The 16,294-nt window shown below is 49.8% G+C and overlaps 1 protein-coding gene across 2 annotated transcripts; it reads left to right on the forward strand.

The window, feature by feature from the left end:
• Positions 1-290: 290 nt before the first annotated feature.
• POPDC2 (popeye domain containing 2) lies at positions 291-15,922 on the forward strand. 2 transcript variants are annotated; one of them, XM_054043257.1, is made up of 4 exons: positions 291-1,219; positions 6,047-6,155; positions 9,981-10,497; positions 15,536-15,625. In XM_054043257.1, exons 1-3 carry the CDS (start codon positions 729-731, stop codon positions 10,449-10,451), a joined length of 1,071 nt encoding a protein of 356 aa, XP_053899232.1. In that variant the 5' UTR covers positions 291-728; the 3' UTR covers positions 10,452-10,497; positions 15,536-15,625. The 2 variants fall into 2 exon arrangements, with proteins under 2 accessions (XP_053899232.1, XP_053899242.1); XM_054043267.1 differs by having other exon boundaries at positions 292-1,219; positions 9,981-10,359; positions 15,536-15,922.
• Positions 15,923-16,294: the final 372 nt, after the last annotated feature.

A 16,294-nucleotide genomic window follows, 5' to 3' on the forward strand; every position in this document is an offset into this window, starting at 1 on the left:
TAAGCACCCCCCCCCCACACACACACACACACGCACTGTGATAAACTAGCTACTTTTCTCCTTTCTCAGCTCCGTGTTGGGCTTATCTAGTTCTCTGAGTTATGTTAAGTGGCCAGTGCCAGTCTGTTCTCTGTTCCCCTCACTGGCTTTGCTCTTTGGATTTCAATTCCAAACATGGTTATCCATTTGGGGTCTCTCTTCATTCTGTTGCCAAGTGATATACATTCCAAATTCAACACAAGTGCCCGTTGCTCCCCCCTCCGTCTCTGTCTCCCTGCTGCTCTCTCACAGTCTCTATTTTCACTCCTGGAGGGTTGGGGAGAGTGAAAGCAACAGGAGCTCTTTCCAATCCCATTCTCTGATGAGTTCTCTAGCTGAATCCCTCTCCTTACTCTGTGACTGAACTCTTCGGACCTCTTTCCCTGCTCCGTCTCCTGAAGGCAGTTAGTGGGGGAAGCCATCTGGCAGGACCGTGCACCTCACCAACAGCAAAGAGAAAAATAAGCCATTTGGATTCTCCAGCTTAGGTTTTTTGTTTTGTTTTTTTTTTTGGTACAAACAAGTTTAAAGTTTTTTTTTAAATGTTGCTCTGAAGGGCGTTCCAGTGGGACCAGTGAGCTCCAGGGAGAGGAGCTGCCAGGCGGCTCCCATTACAGCTGTCTCTGTAATTTTTATATGACAATACATTTGTAAAGCAGGACGGCTGGGAGGGTGGGGAAAGGGGAAGGATGAGCAGAAACAGCTCCCCTTGGGACCAGCTACTTTTTCAGCCCCCTTTATGCGAGGGCTGGAAGCAGAATGTTGAGGGAGCAGCCTATCACCTGGGCAATTGCATCCTCCTCCTAGGCTACATGGGGGGAAGTGGGATCTTTGGCTCCATCTATATCTTCAGCCTTCTGGCCACTGGCTACATCTGCTATGCTCTATGGGGCTGGCTGAATGCCTGTGGACTAGACATCTTCATCTGGAATATGCTGCTGGTCATGGCCTGCATACTTCAGCTGGCTCACCTGATATACCGGCTCCACAAGCACACCTTCTTGGAAGAGTTTGACCTCCTCTACAAGACTCTCTGCCAGCCCTTACATGTGCCCTTTGAGGTCTACAAAGAGATTGTGAAATGCTGCGAAGAAAAGGTCCTGTCACTGGCCAGAGACCAGAACTACGCTGTGGAGGGCAAGACACCCATCAACCGCCTGTCTCTGCTGCTCTCTGGCAGGTAGGCTGTCCCCTCTCCTGACAAGACATTTCCCAGCCCTGAAATGTTGATCCATCTTAATATTTAGGAATAGTTTTGTAGAATTGAGCTAGCAACAATGAATTTGCCTGGTCGGCCTTCCTGGGGATATGTGGGGAGGATTTTAATCTCTTTCCCATTTTTAAAGCAATCTTAGAGCTGGTGGGAGGTGATGATTTACAGCGCTGGAGTCTGAAGGCCTCTATCGATCGAACAGGTACAACCTGGACAGCGGTAGTGAAGCTTCTCCCTTACCAGCTTGCTGGAGGAAGGAAGAGAGGCCTCTTTGATCCTGTGGTCTCTTGGGTACCACTTACGATGGTAATTTTTGTGACATGGTTGCCTGTCTCCTAGGAACTGCTCTGAAATTCACCAGTTTGTCTCAGCCAAAAGCTTAGAAGGGAATGGTTCCATCTCTCACTCCCAATGCCCAAAGCCAGTGGTTCACAACTGGGCCATTTGGTAAGAGAAAAATCCTTTGATGATCCCACCTCATCTGGCAGCCCTCCTGCCCTAATCCATCAATGCTGCTTCATTCTGTGGGCCACCAAGAAGGGTTCCATGGACCACTGGACATCCGCAGACCTTAGTTTGAGAACCATGGCACATAACTGTATTCCTCCATTTACCTGAGTCTCTGATTAGGTAGTGTAGTGCAGTGACTGTATTAATGAGGAAGGACTTTGTGATGTTTACTTGCTTTGGGCAATGAAGTCGTTTTAGCAGCATGTCTAGTTTTCAATTCAAAATATTAAAATATAGAAAAGCAAAAGTAGCACTATGGGTATGTCTACACAGTAATTTAAGCCAGGATCTGAGCATGGGCTCAAACCACCTCCCACCCCCACTTTGCGTCCACATTGCAAATGTGCTAACCAAGACCTCAGATCCAGGGCAGGAGAGTCCGAGCCCATGGTTAGCTGGGGCCTAGGGTCTGAGCCCTATTGCTTTCCTGTGTGCAAAGGGCCTTGGCTTGACTTGGGTCCTGGAAGTCCTCTGGATTTATCCCAGAGTTCCTGGCAGCAGAGGAGCAGTGCTGCAGGCAGCCAGCACAGTGGTCGGAAGGGTCATTACTGCCTGGCTGAGCACGCTCCCACTTCCCGCTCCGGTGGAGCTTGCCTGGAGCAGGGAGCAAAGCCGACAGGTAGGAGGAGGCTCCTGCTCACCAGGATGCTCGGGATCATCCCTCCCCCAGCCATGCTGAGCCGGGAGCTCTGTTGCTTCCCCTCCCTGCAGGGTGGTGCTTGGTCCCACTCTGTTCTCTGGCCCTTGCTCCTGGGACCCTCCTCCCCGCACTCCCTGGGGCTGTGTATGCACGGCACTCGGCCGTGTGCACTGCAGGGTAGTGACAGGCAGCTAGCTCCAAAACTTCCCCACAGCCTCCTGAGGATCCCTTCTCCCTGCCTCCCACAGTGTGGCAGGGGCAGGAATAAGGGATCCCAGAGGTGCTGGAGCACACTACAGCCCAAGCCCTGGGGATGCATTTCACCCTCTGCAGCTGGCACCAGCCAGGCTGGGGGTGTGTTCTGTGAGACCTTCATTTTATGTCAAACTTAAAAACAAACAGACAAAGATAAATAAAAAAAAAACAACCAAACAAAAACACCTTCATTGAACAGCTCATTTTAAAAATTAAGAATTGCAAAGTTTCATGGCAATCGTTTGACAGCTCTGCAGACTGTTGTGCTAATTATCCGCAGAGCAGGTGCCCATGGGCATTGTCCTGCCATGGGACTCAGCCTAGAGGTGTGGAGCCCAATTCTCAGATTAGATGGTAGTTCAGTATAAGGCCCTCTCAAACTGCTGTCGTTCTACTGAGAGCCACCAAGGGCAGTTTATGTACTCGTGTGCTCCTTATGGGCATCAATAGCCCCGCCACAGTTAGGAAACAGGGTGAGCAGTAGAGTTTTCCCACAGTAAGCCACATTCCTAGGGTTAGAGTGTCGACACGTGGGAGGTGCTAGGCACTTTGGGATATGTTTACTTTGATTCGGGTCTGTGCACTGCAGGGTGAATGCCAGAGCCCTAAAGTTCAAGCATGGGTCAGAAAATCCACAACCTAGGGCTAAAATGCAATGTAGACGCTCAAGCCCAGGGTTCCCTGACACTAGGCTTACATTGCTGTGTAGATATAGCCTATGTTACCTCCCACTGCCAGCCACTCTGCAGCAACACAAAATGAAACAGATCAAGAGAAAGGAAAGGATCAATGAGAGCCACTTTTAGTTCCAAGAATGGCCTGCCAGAATCCCATGGGCGAGGTAGTGAGCTTGGCTGGGGTAGACTGAGAACATTGGTTGGCATTCCAGCTGTCTGTAACTCACCAGATCATTTCTCTAGTGCTGCAGTCCCAACTCCTGCCCCGCTGCTCTGATGGGGATTTCAGGACTTCCAAAGGGTTCAGGACCAATTTCTTTCTTTATTTGTTCACTATACTAAGCCCACGTACAATCAAACCATTCACAAATCTTTCCATGATTTCTTCCTACTGGACAGATAGGTGTGTGTGTGAGAAGGGCTGTTCTTCCTTCTCCTCCTGTTTGTCACCTTCCTCCATCATCTTGGGTGGAATTGCAGAGCATAGCAGGCTCATCAGACAACAAACATAATATTTAGTACTCTACACTTAGCTAAGACCTTTCATTTGGGGACCTCAAAGCACATCACAAACAGTGATTGTTACAGCTTCCATAAGTTGCTTGACTCATTGAACAGACCTAACCTAATCACTGTGGGCTCAGAGGGCGCCTTATGCTACGGAGCTTGTTGTTCATAGTCTGAGCTGTGTGTCAGAATCCTAGCGCTTGTACAGCTCTTTATATCTTTACTTGCTTTGTAAACAATTTTTACGCCCTCTTCCACCGTGAGGTATTTATGTAACGTCTCCCCCATTTTACAGAGGAAGCTGAGGCACAGAGTGGCAAAGCCCTAGTTCATATAGGGGGGTCTGTGGTGGCTGAGCTGTGACTAGAAGCCAGGAATCCTAATGCCCAGGGCTTTGCTCAGACCATGTCTCCCATTTTAACTGCAGAATGGTTCTGGTTTAAGGTTACACTAAGGGGGGACTGAGATGTGGTAGATAACGTGCTCCCTTTGAATAAGGAAAAAGTCAGTGACTAAGGCCCATATGCTCCCTCCCCCCACCCTGCTTGCAGCCCCTTGCTGCGCAAGGTGAAGGGGAGCAAATCCACAGAGAAAATGCAGTGGGAGAAAGTGGCTAGGTGAGGGTACTGCCAAATATCTGTCCCCCTGCCAACAATCTGCATCCAGCAGCCTGCTTCAAAACTGTAGCTAACCTACTGGTAAAGTCAGTGGAGAGTTAATACTGTCTTACCTCCCACTGAGTGCTCTGTGACTCCCCTTCATGGGATCAGAGTGCTGCTGAAGGAAGTTAGCTAATTACATCAAAGCTATTGGTCCTGCCGTACTGCCACAGATGTAGGGGTAGCATGGAGGGTGAGTCTCAGCCCAGCTGCATGTGCTCCACAGGTCTGGCGCTGTACCCCCAGTTCCCTCTTCTGGCCTCTCCATGCCAGACCTTTCTATCCCTGCAGGCTGTGAGGATGGGCAGGAGAATGGGGGAAAGGCTTCAATGGAGCATTACTGTGCTCCACTCTGCATGCTATTGTACAGAAAGGGAGTGCAGGGGCCTTGACTATTTCATTATTATGCAGGCTATTTCAGGGTTCCACACTAGCAATAGTCTAAAAGCAGCAAGAGGGGAACCTCAAAAGTACAGAGTTCATATTAGAAAGCTCAGATAACAATAGTTTGCCCTTCTCTGCCCCCTTCAATCTCAAGTGCTCCAACTACTTTACAAACATGAATGAATTGAACTTCCCAGCTACCCTGGGAGACAGCAGAATCACTATGGCCATTGTACAGATGGGAAAACTGAGGCATAGAAAAGGGAAGAGATTTGCCCCAGCACACAAAAGTCAATGGCAGAGCCAGGAACAAAACCCAGGTCTCCAGACTCCAAATCCTGTGCCTTAACTGCAAGATCTGGCTTTCTCCCTTTTGTAGGCTTGAACCAGCGCTGGTCACAAGTTTGACCTTAACTTTGTTAGGCAGCTGCAGTGGCAATAAGGGAGAGGGATACATGGAAAGCAGTGAGGCCAAAAGAAACTGAATGATAGTGGACAGCAAAGTATGAATTTGCTGTGTGATATGGCTGCAGCAACAGCCAATATGATTTTGGGCTTTATAAATAGAGGCATCACGCCATGGAGCATGGGGGCATAGATCCTTCTTATACGGCCCTGATGCAACTACACCTGGGTTTAGTTTTGGGTATTGGTGTAGGAAAGAGGTGGATAAGTTGAAAAGGAGTTGAGGAAAAGGCAACAAAAATGGTCAGTGGACTGGACGGAGAGGTGAAAAGAAATTGGTACAAAGAGTTTGTCCTGATGACGGCTGAGGGGCAGTCATACTAACCATCTCCAAGTAGCTGAAGAGGAGAAACCCCCAGGATAGGAGGAATGGTTTAGAATGGGCCAAAGGAGTAATGTGATGACATTAAGAGAGGGAAAATGTTGGCTGAGTATCAGGAAAGACATATTAGCAGTGAGATCTATGATATCAGCCTATTAACAATTTCCCAAGAGAAGGGATAGAAGCTTCATTAACTGGGACATTTGTAACTAGACTGGAGAAGACACCAGACAGATATATTCTAGGGAACAGTCCTGCACTGACAGAGGGATGGAGTACATGTAGCTTCTTTGAGCAGATTCTGTACAGGTTACACTGGTTCACCCACCAGCCCTTTTCTGGCCTATGCCCGTCATTCTCCTGTTCTTTGTCTAGGGTCAGAGTGAGCCAGGATGGACAGTTCCTGCACTATGTCTTCCCCTACCAGTTCCTGGACTCCCCAGAGTGGGAGTCACTGCGACCTTCCGAGGAGGGAACGTTCCAGGTAACTCAGCACTACCACCTGGCAGCTCTACTGCTCAGACTTGGGCTTTAGTGCTTTGTACATGTGCAGGAGAGAGTGGAGAGGAGGAAGATGGAAGGTAGTGGAGAGGGCCAGAGAAGCGTTGTTAATCCTCAGGCTTTGAGCTCTCAGCAGCTCACACAGCTAGGTCTGGAAGACATTCCTCCCCTATCTCCACCATGTTATAGTACAACATTGCATAATCAGATGCATTATCATATTTCTGCCTTCCTCTGAAACACCCAGCATTGGCTGTGGTTGACCATAGGATACCAGACTAGCAGTATCGTTGATCTGGTTCTGATTGGCAGGGAGACAGCATGTTAGACTAGCTCAGGGGTTCTCAAACTGGGGGTTGGGACCCCTCAGGGGGTTGCATGGGTGGTCGCAAGCTGTCAACCTCCACCTCAAACCCTGCTTTGCCTCCAGCATTTATAATGGTGTTAAATATATAAACAAGTGTTTTTAATTTATAAGGGGGATCCCACTCAGAGGCTTGCTGTGTGAAAGGGGTCACCAGTACAAAAGTTTGAGAACTACTGGACTAGATGGATCACTATTTTGCTTCCATTATGGCGATTTTTAATACCAGCATTAATGTGTTGCACAATGAGAGGGGAAACCTCACAAGAACTGCAGAATTGTGTGCTGCTGCTGTGGGAAAGGATGACAGTGACAGGAAAGACTTAAATAGCTGATTTTTCAAAGATCTGAGTTTTTGATGATGATGATGATGATGATGATTCTCAGGCAGGGAAATGTGGGGAGAGAGAAAGAGGATGTTTTATATTCAAATCTAGTTCCTCTACTTTCAAATTGCAAACAACCCTCCTTAAGGCATGGGGGATTCTCCTGGGACTGAATCACTCATTGTTATTTGTAGCAATTAAACCTATTGATTTTTGTTTTCATCTATCCCATCAACACCATAGAATCGAGTCCCTCCCATTCTGCAGGAAGGTTATTAAGTAGATGGACAAGTTCATCTCTCTGCAGTCTGGTGTAGGCTGATTCCAGTCAGTAGATGAATGGCCAGAACCTAGAATATGCCAGAAAGGACATGTCTGATGTCCCTGAGAGTATAATCAAGGTCAGCAGAGGGACCTGTCTGGTTTTAAGATTAAATTAGATAAGTTTATGGAGGGAATGGTTTAATGGTAGAACACATTAGCTGAGGAATACCGAGCAATAGCAGGTAAATAGTATAATGGCTAACAAGGGTCAGGCTGGAGACTCTTTCCTACATGCTCGGGGTCTTACTGATCGCCATATTTGGGGTCGGGAAGGAATTTTCCTCCAGGGTAGATTGGCTGAGGCCCTGGAGGTTTTTCGCCTTCCTCCGCAGGATGGGGCAGGGATCGCTAGCAGGAGGGTTCTCTGCCAATTGAAGTCACCAAGACACAGGATTTGGGGACTTCATCAGCAGAGTCAAGGGAAGGGTGGGGACGGTTTTGTGGCCTGCGGCATGCAGGGGGTCAGACCAGATGATCATAATGGTCCCTTCTGACCTTAAAGTCTATGAGTCTATGAGTAACGCCTTTCCCCAGAGAGGGCCAAATTCAGACCTGCGGCAAATGGGTGCAGCTCTACTGAAGCCAGCTTCCTGCTGAGGTCAGACCTGAATGTGGTCCACATACTGTGAGTGAGAGGATTGTTAAAGCTACTTTGAAAAATGAATCTGACAAACTGATGGTTGGTAGATTGCACGAGGAGTCCTTCCATATTATTGCTGAACTTCTGATTACAGTAGCAGCTTACCGGTAATTCTTAGCACAGCATGTGTGAGCTGAGCAGAGAGACAGTGGCCATGCCATCCCCTGTGAGTGTGGCATCTCACTCAGAGTGGGAAAGACAGATTCGATGACAGTAGTTCTGGAAAGCTGCCTGTGTGCTTTCTGGTCTGAAAAGTTAATTGGGCAATTTCTGGGGAAGGGTTTATTTTTGCTTAGCCAGCTCCACATATTGCAACATGCAGTTTTTGAATCCATTTAACCCGTCAGTCCCTCCTCTCTGAATCTCAGCTCAGTCCCATGGTGTGAATCACTCTGTAACTCCCCAGATGATCCCAACCTCATTTCTTCAGATATAATTGATTGCTCCAAAAACATTTTGGATAAAAGCAGACATTTCCATTTGAGGCCTTCCTTGAGGGCAGAGAGGGGGAATTTCCTTGCCTAAGTTCCCCCTCCACTGTTGGGCTCAATTGTTTCAATTTGGTGCAGAATGGAGAATGGCAGAAGATTAATTAGCTGTGACAGGATCTGGTTGCCGCCTGGATTCTGACCTGGATTTGTCTTCTACTCAGAGAGCAGCTGGCTCGCAGTCTGAACTGGATCAGGTTTCATAGTTACAGTATTTACCCAGAACATTGACCTATGGGGCCTGATGGTGCAGAGAGAGAGAGAGAGAGTGAGTCTGTCTGTCTGTCTGCCCTGTAAGGACCTGGTGGTGGTGGTGGTGGGGGGGGTTGTTACTCTATTTCACTTCATGCATTGTGAGAGAAAGAGGTGCTGGTTCAGGAGGGATTCAACTGATTGTTAGGAAAATGAGGCTCTATCCCTTTAAGTTTCAGCATGACCCTGACTCACTCACAGCCCATCTCAGGGAAGTTCTCATATTCTACCTCCTATGTTTCATAAGGCAGCTGCTTGCATGGCAGTGGCATTAATATCAAACCCAAGGACGCACACTGCAGCTCAGCCTTGTTTGGCTTCCCAGCAGCCCCTGCCATGGTTCCTGGCCAAGGAGACCCCTGCGTATGCAGCACACAGGGAGGCCCCAGGATATTTTGGCCCAGCTGTAACACTTGTTCACATAGCTGTGTCTCAGTTACACTTTGACATGCCACACTTTGCTCCAGCCTAAGAAGGCTTGGTCCTTTGACATGTTTCCCCATCCCACAGCCTGAAAAAGAACCTGTTTCCCCCTGGGCAAGATTTTAAAAAACCCAAACTTTCTGCAACAACAACCAAGTTAAACCCCTAATGTTCTGGCCAACTTCCAACTCAGATAATTTTGCTCTGCTTCCTGCAATCCCCCCCGCAGTATCAAATGCATTCGCTAGCCTTTCTCCCTCGCTGTCCTGAACGGGTGTGTTGCAGTGCACTGTTAAACAGCTCTTGTGTTCTACCCCAGAGGTGGTGGCCTGAGGGGTATCCAATGGAATGAGTTGAGAGACCCCACTGTCTAAAACAATCTAGCAAACTTGAATGCAGCCTGCAGCACCTGCCTTCCCTTGAGCTGGTGACTCAGCCACTCTGAAACCACACACACCTGCCATCCAGCTAACGAATGAGGGGAAGCCCATTACAATGCTGTGCAAGGGCAATACGGAGCCACTGTTTTTTATATGTAGCTCTCCCCCTTGAAACCAATCATTCTCCCCAATGGTAACTGTTCTGCAGAATAGTAAGGCTCCCAATGCCACCTGTGCTACCCTAGTCTTTTCAGTGGCATTGCACAGGTACAAATGGGGGCATAATTTGAAGATGAGAGGGTGGCAGGGTTGGCTCTGCAAGTGGAATTCACTGAACAGTTGTGTTAATGATGCACAGGAAGGAGCTTACTGCAGCTCCCTCTCTCTGAGCCGTACTGGCGCTGCATGGAGAAAACAGGCCTGAAAAGCAATAAAAGCCCGATTTAGTCTGTAAACTCAGCAGCTCCTACTCTTCTACACACAGGGAGCAGCTCTGTGGTGGAAAAGAGACCACGGTTCCTTTTCAGAGCAGAACCACACTGTAAAGTGATGGAACCAAAGTCTTCTCCTTGTGGCTTACTGTGCTCATTTCCCCGCTCCTCCCCCTGCAGGTCACGTTGACAGCAGAGACGGACTGCAGTTATATCACCTGGCCAAGGAGGAAGCTCTACCTCCTCTTGGCAAAAGATCGCTACATCGCCCGCCTTTTCTCGGCCTTCCTTGGCTACGACATCTCGGAGAAATTGTATGCCCTCAACGATAAGCTCTTTGCTAAGTTCGGCCTGCGCTTTGACATCCGCTTACCCAGTCTCCACCACGTCCTGGGACCCGCCTCCTCAGAGGCTGAGGCCGAGAAGGAGCTGTATGAGTGGGAGGAGCTGGCCGTACCCCATCGTCCGATGCCTACCTTTGTCCAGACAGCTGCCTCAGCCCCACCTCCTCCTCCTTCTGCCCACCCCAAGGTGCCCCGGCCTGACAGTGCCCTGCTGGGTGAGGACTCTACCAGTCTTGTGTTGGAAGATTTTGCTGAGTTGTCAGGGTCTTTTATGGACTATGTAAGCGAAGGGGAGTATATGAAGTGAGGGCACTTCTAACGTGGGCACACGTCACCCTGTGTGGGATCCCCATGTAAGTACTCGCTTGCCCGTGGAAGGAAACACTTCCCTCTGTGCCTGGGCCTTGGAGGCGATGGCTAATGGGACTGGCTGTGCAAAGCTTAGCACTAACTCTGCCTAGGGAAGGGGAGGGCTAAAGTGTCCCAATCCTTGGCCAGTTTGCTCATGCTTTGATTCCTTGCAAACCTGGTAAATGGCATGAATCCTGGCAGCCTCCACTCAGTCTTTAGGGATTGGGCACCGTGTAAACAGGCACCCAATTGCTAGGTAGGAATAAAGAAAGGTGACCTGCTGGTGTCATTAACTCCCACTGGGTAGCTTCCTATCAAAGTTAACTTCATCAGTCAGCAAGACATTGGTCCCGGTAGAGCTGGGCTTTGGGGCGTGAGGGGAATCCCAGTTTCAGGGAAATGACCCAATGATCTTGTTACTTACCCAAAATAAATCAGATGAGGTAATGCTGTCAGTAAAGGCTGCAAAGACTGTTGTGAAATTTCCACACTACAGCATTTTCAGGACACTTCCTCATCAGAATCTCATGAGATGTGCTGAGTCGGGTGTATTTCCCCCAAGGAGGTTCATAATAGAATCTTCCTGAAGAACCCGGTTTAAAGGTTTGACTCCAGGCTCTGGTAGCCTCAGTTAACCATAACATTATACAGCCAGGCTACCGTATCCCTAGATCTGAGGGAATCTTAGACCAAGCAGAGTGTCTTGGGAGGAGGGTGCATGACACTGAGTAACAGTGTAAAGCTGAGGCAGAATGGAGACACAACAAGGAGAGACACTTATAAGGAATTTGAAGGGTGTCAAGTCATTTTCCTTGGTACCTGGAACAAAACAACAGGGCAGAAAATAAACAGATTTTCTGACTCTGTCAGGGCCATAAAGAATACAGAGGAGAGTGCAGGAGAGTGAGGTATGGATGCTTCTGAATTAAAGGGAGCTTGGGAAATTTCAGGGAATGCAAACACTGGCTTTCTCCGTGGGGTTTCTTGAATTCTCTGTGGCTCCCAGAAAGCACACAAGGCCAAATTGTGCCCTCAGTCACAAGAGACCAACTCCAGGGAATTCAGTAAGATTCAGGACTTTGGTGGGATTGCATGGGTGTCGCCACTGGCAAGCTTTGGCCCAGTGTGCCTGATTCTGTCCTCACACTGCCTTACTCCGGTGTGACTCGGTTGACATCAGTGGGGTTATTCCTGACTTACACTGATGTCAGTGAGGACAGGCTAAGGCCAGACTCCAGGGCACCAGACAAATGCATGGCTGGTGGAGAACTGAAACATTTCTATCTCTAGGGTAGGGCTGCGCACCAAGATAAATTAAAGAAACTTCAGCTCAGGCTTTGGAATAGGGAGACTGACAGCTTACAAGAAACGCTCGGGGTTGATTCTGGCCCCTGCCCTGTACCCTGAATTGTCACCCTAGTGACATATAGGTGCTGTAAAGGTACCACAGCCAGTGGAGGGGAGAATCCCCCTATGCATGAGCAGTGTAAGGTCAACCCCATGTTGTCCCTCTTGCAGCCCCAGCCACGGCGCATGCTGTGGGTGAGGAGCACGGTGGTCTATTGCACTGTGCACCATGGAGACTCTGGGCTGCTTCAAGCTGTAGAACAGGCCACAGGTGATCTGGGTAAGGCTGCTGTAAATTGGAATAGCCCGAGGGCTGCTCTAATTTACACTAGGGGCTGCATCATGCCCCAGCTGGCACAAGATTTGAGGGGCACAAAGATGGATCAAAGCCACCTTTGCGCCTGCTCTCCCTGGGCTGTCCTGCCTGTGAGGCACAACACAGAATCTGCCCCCTCGTTTCTACCTAGACTCAACTCAGCCAGATTGAAAGGGTTTGGCCAAGGCTCCCGTGTTCCAGTAGCCATTATTTTAAAACATTCCTGGGTTGGCTGAGAGGAGATGAGTGTGGTGGCCGCATGTCATGGGTTCCCCTCTGCATGAGTCTCATTACAGGAATGCACTGGGCTTCCCTGCCTCGCTACCGCCACTGGTGCATGGGAATAACACGCTGTCTTCCTAAGCTCCTTCCTCACACCCATTCCTCACTCTGCAAAGGAAGAATTGCTGGGGTCCGTGCAGGCTAAAGGGAGCTGGGAGAGATTTGTCAACAAAAAAAGATGCTGGAATAATTTGTGCTGGAAATTCTGAGCCAAAGGGTTAAGGGTTAAATTCCAGGCTGAGCTACATGTAGCCACTGGCTGAATGTTGATTCCAGTCACTGCGCTGCGATAGCTATCCTTTGGTTTCCCGTGGCCAGTAACTAAGGGTACACCTACACCCCTAGGCAACGTGTGGGGAGGGCATGCAGGATCAAGTGCGCCCCCCCCCCCATTTCTGCTTGGCCTGCCGGGTGGGGAGAGGGAGGGGCTCTGTCCTTCTCTTGCTGCACCTGCCCCCAGCATGTTCAGCCCTGTCCCTGGCAGCTGGGCCTGGGCAAGGGGCGGCCTGCTGCTGCCGCCTCCCCAACCAGGCTCTTTCAGGCAGCTGCTGTGCTGCACAGAGGCAGTGACTGGATAGGGTTGCCAACTTTCTACTTGCACAAAACCTTGTCCCACCCCCGCCCCGCCCCTCCTTCGAGGCCCCGCCTCCAAATCACTCCATCCCCCCTCCCTCTGTCGCTCGCTCTCCCCACCCTCACTCACTTTCAGGGAGTTGGAGTGCAGGAGGGGGTGAGGGCTCCAGCTTGGGGTGCAGGCTCTGGGGTGGGGCCAGAAATGAGGAGGTCAGGGTGTGGGAGAGGGCTCCAGGCTGGGGCCGGGGGTTGGAGTGCGGGGGGTGTGAGGGCTCTGACTGGGGGTGCAGGCTCTGGGGTGGAGCTGGGGATGAGGGGTTTGGGGTGCAGGAGGGTGCTCCGGACTGGGACCGAGGGGATCGGAGCGTGGGAGGGGGCTCAGGGCTGGGGTAGGGGGCTGAGGTGTAGGAGGGCGTCAGGGGTGCAGGCTCCGGGTGGCGCTTATGTCAAGCAGCTCCTGGAAGCAGCAGCATGTCCCCGCTCTGGTTCCTATGCGGAGGTGCAGCCAGGCGGCTCTGCACGCTGCCCCGTCTGCTGGCACTGCCCCTGCAGCTCCCATTAGCCACGGTTCCTGGCCAATGGGAGCTGCAGAGCCAGTGCTTGGGGTGGGGGCAGCATGCGGAGCCCCCGGGGCCATCCTTCCATCTAGGAGCTAGAGGGAGATGCCGGCAGCTTCCCAGGAGTTGCGGAGAGCCAGGTAGGAAGCCTGCCTTAGCCCCACTGCACCGACCGGACTTTTAACAGCCCAGTCAGCGGTGCTGACCAGAGCCACTTGAGTCCCTTTTCAATCGGGTTTTCCGCTCAAAAACTGGACACCTGGCAACCCTAGACCCAGAGCAGCCAGATTCAGCCACGTGAGAAGCAGCTCCCTCCCATTCCCCGCCCGGGACCAGTGCCAGGGAGAGTGCCCGAACATGCCAGAGGGAGGCACAGCGGGAGAAGGACAGAGCCTCCTCCTCCCCCACAGGTAACTCTGGAGGGGCAGGGAGAGTGCAGCAGCCCCAGGCTGGGCACAGGGCGGGGGGGGTTGTTGGGCAGAGGAGACATGTGGGGCAGTCATGTGTCCTCCCCTTTAGTATGGGGAGGCACGAGTGGTCTATGCCTTCACAGCAGCTGGGGGTGGAATTTCCAGCTTAGGTAGACATACCTACACTAGGCTTGATTGAGCTAGGGTGCTGAAAATAGAATGGTAGCCCTGGTGGCATGGGCTAGCTGCCACAAGTGTGTGCCTGCCATCTCAATGGGATTGTACATGCTGTAGCCCCCACTGCCGCAGCTACGCTGCTATTTTTAGCATACTCGCTTGATCGAAGCCAGCTTCTATATGTCTGCTCAAGCTGGACATTACTCCTCCATCTGCAGTGTAGCCACATCCCCAGCATGCTGATCACCACACTCCAGTGTCCGGCAACTGTGCTCTGGTAGCAATAAATGCACTCCAAGTGCTCAGTCTCTGTGCTCCGAGGGCCACTCACTGCATTCTGGTGGCTCTCACTGCCATTGTCCTTCAATGCTAGTCCTGGCATTGGAGTGCTATTCACTATACTCCAGTGCAAGCCACTCTGCTCCAATGGTGATGGTCCAGTGTCTTAGTTGAAGCATGAAAATGAAATGAGCCTCAGAGACCAGATGGCTGCTTTTATTTACAGAAGATGTGTGTGTTGGGGGGAGGCTATTCTGGACCAATTTCCTTACTCATTTTCAAAAACCACATGAGAACAACAATGACTTTATCTGCAGGACTGAAATCTTCCTGTTTTCCAACCTTACCTTGAATTTATGAGCTAAATGCCCATCCTTCGCCTTCCACACAATGCCCCTGTATCTCCAGTGTTGAAAAGGGGCTTTGTGGGTGCCCATTTTTGCTTCTTTTATGTGGGATAAAGATGACCTGCAAAGATTTTTGTCAAAAACCACCAACCAACAAGGCAACAACAAGCCCCAAACTCAAACAAAGTTTATTCCCTCCGCTTGTTTTTTAGCTTAGAAATTTCAGGAATGGCAAGTCTGGTAGTCCCTGTTTTTGTTGAAGGACACTTTAGAGGATGTGGATTTGGAACTTTCTCAGTCCTTGTTAAAGAGCCAGGAATGCTGAATTTTTCACATAAGGGCTTTTTTTTTAACTGTCAGGCATTTGAATTAAATAGGTGTAAACTGAAATAAATGAAAATCAAAGTTTTGAACAGTCTAAATGACAAGCACTTCATCTTTCATTCAGGTTTCACTTGTCAGTTACTCTCATGGCAGAATGCAATCAGTTCTCCAGTCATCCATAGAATATTCTAGGATAATCAGGGTTTTGTTAGTGTAGGGTTGCTCATGAAAGCTGGGGCTATGCACACTGGTTTGTTGTTGTGTGACTATGAATGACACAGATTTTACAAACTGATTTTAGAGGGAAAACAGTAAGGTGCCCTGTGGGCCCCACCAGGCCCCACTATCTCCTGGGTGAGTTTGGCAAATGGATAAGATCTGTGGCTGTAATAGTAATAGCCTCTTCTTTCCCCCTTTTCCTCCCACAGCTTCTGGAAGCCTTACCCGGAGTTACCCCTGTGCCCTCTTCAAAGGACGAGCCCCTCTGGCTCCCACCCAGACCCCAGAACTCTAGGGCACAACAGTTGGTTTTGATCAGGAAAACCCACACATGAGTGTATGCTCACACACCTCTAACCAGAAGACACTCATTAACATGAACCTACATGTCCACACAACACTCCTGCAAGCACATGAAGTATCTGCATGAGACTGAAGTGTGATGGCTGGACACCTTCCACACCACATTCTGTTCACCTGCAGTGGCACAAGGGATGTCTGGGTGTTCCTTTTTGTATTCTGGTCTTTCACCCCCATGGTCTGTTAACAGCTCTGTTATCAGTTCCATTAAATGTGTTGGAAACACAGTGATATTAGCCTGTCCAGGGAGTCTTTTGATTTGAGGACACCAGTTAAAGAGCGTGTTGATTCACTAGGGTTCAGTGACTTGGAGGGGAGACACTGATGTTCAGAGGATTTCACATGAGCTCTAGAAGTAGGAAAATGGGACTATAGAAAGACTAAGAGTTTTAATATTTATGTATATTGGGAGGTGGGGTGGAGTGAGGTATGGGACTTGTGCTAGTGATATACATGGAATCCATTTCTATCAGGCTTAAAATTCCATGTCCAGGATTTAACACTTTTCATTTATGATAACAGCAGCTAAGTAATGAAGTACGTACCAGTTTCTGATGTTGGGAAAAGATTCACTAGGTCTTTTGGTCAATCCACTTGAAATAAGGAGG

Source organism: Malaclemys terrapin, chromosome 1, assembly GCF_027887155.1.
Source record: "Malaclemys terrapin pileata isolate rMalTer1 chromosome 1, rMalTer1.hap1, whole genome shotgun sequence".
NCBI lineage: Eukaryota > Metazoa > Chordata > Testudines > Emydidae > Malaclemys > Malaclemys terrapin.

Excerpts from the sequence above, each read along its gene's own strand:
- POPDC2 (XM_054043257.1), top strand. The coding sequence starts at position 729 with ATGAGCAGAAACAGCTCCCCTTGGGACCAGCTACTTTTTCAGCCCCCT. Across the intron at positions 1,220-6,046 it reads TCTCTGCTGCTCTCTGGCAG|GGTCAGAGTGAGCCAGGATG; the intron begins GTAGGCTGTCCC and ends TTCTTTGTCTAG. Across the intron at positions 6,156-9,980 it reads CCGAGGAGGGAACGTTCCAG|GTCACGTTGACAGCAGAGAC; the intron begins GTAACTCAGCAC and ends CTCCCCCTGCAG.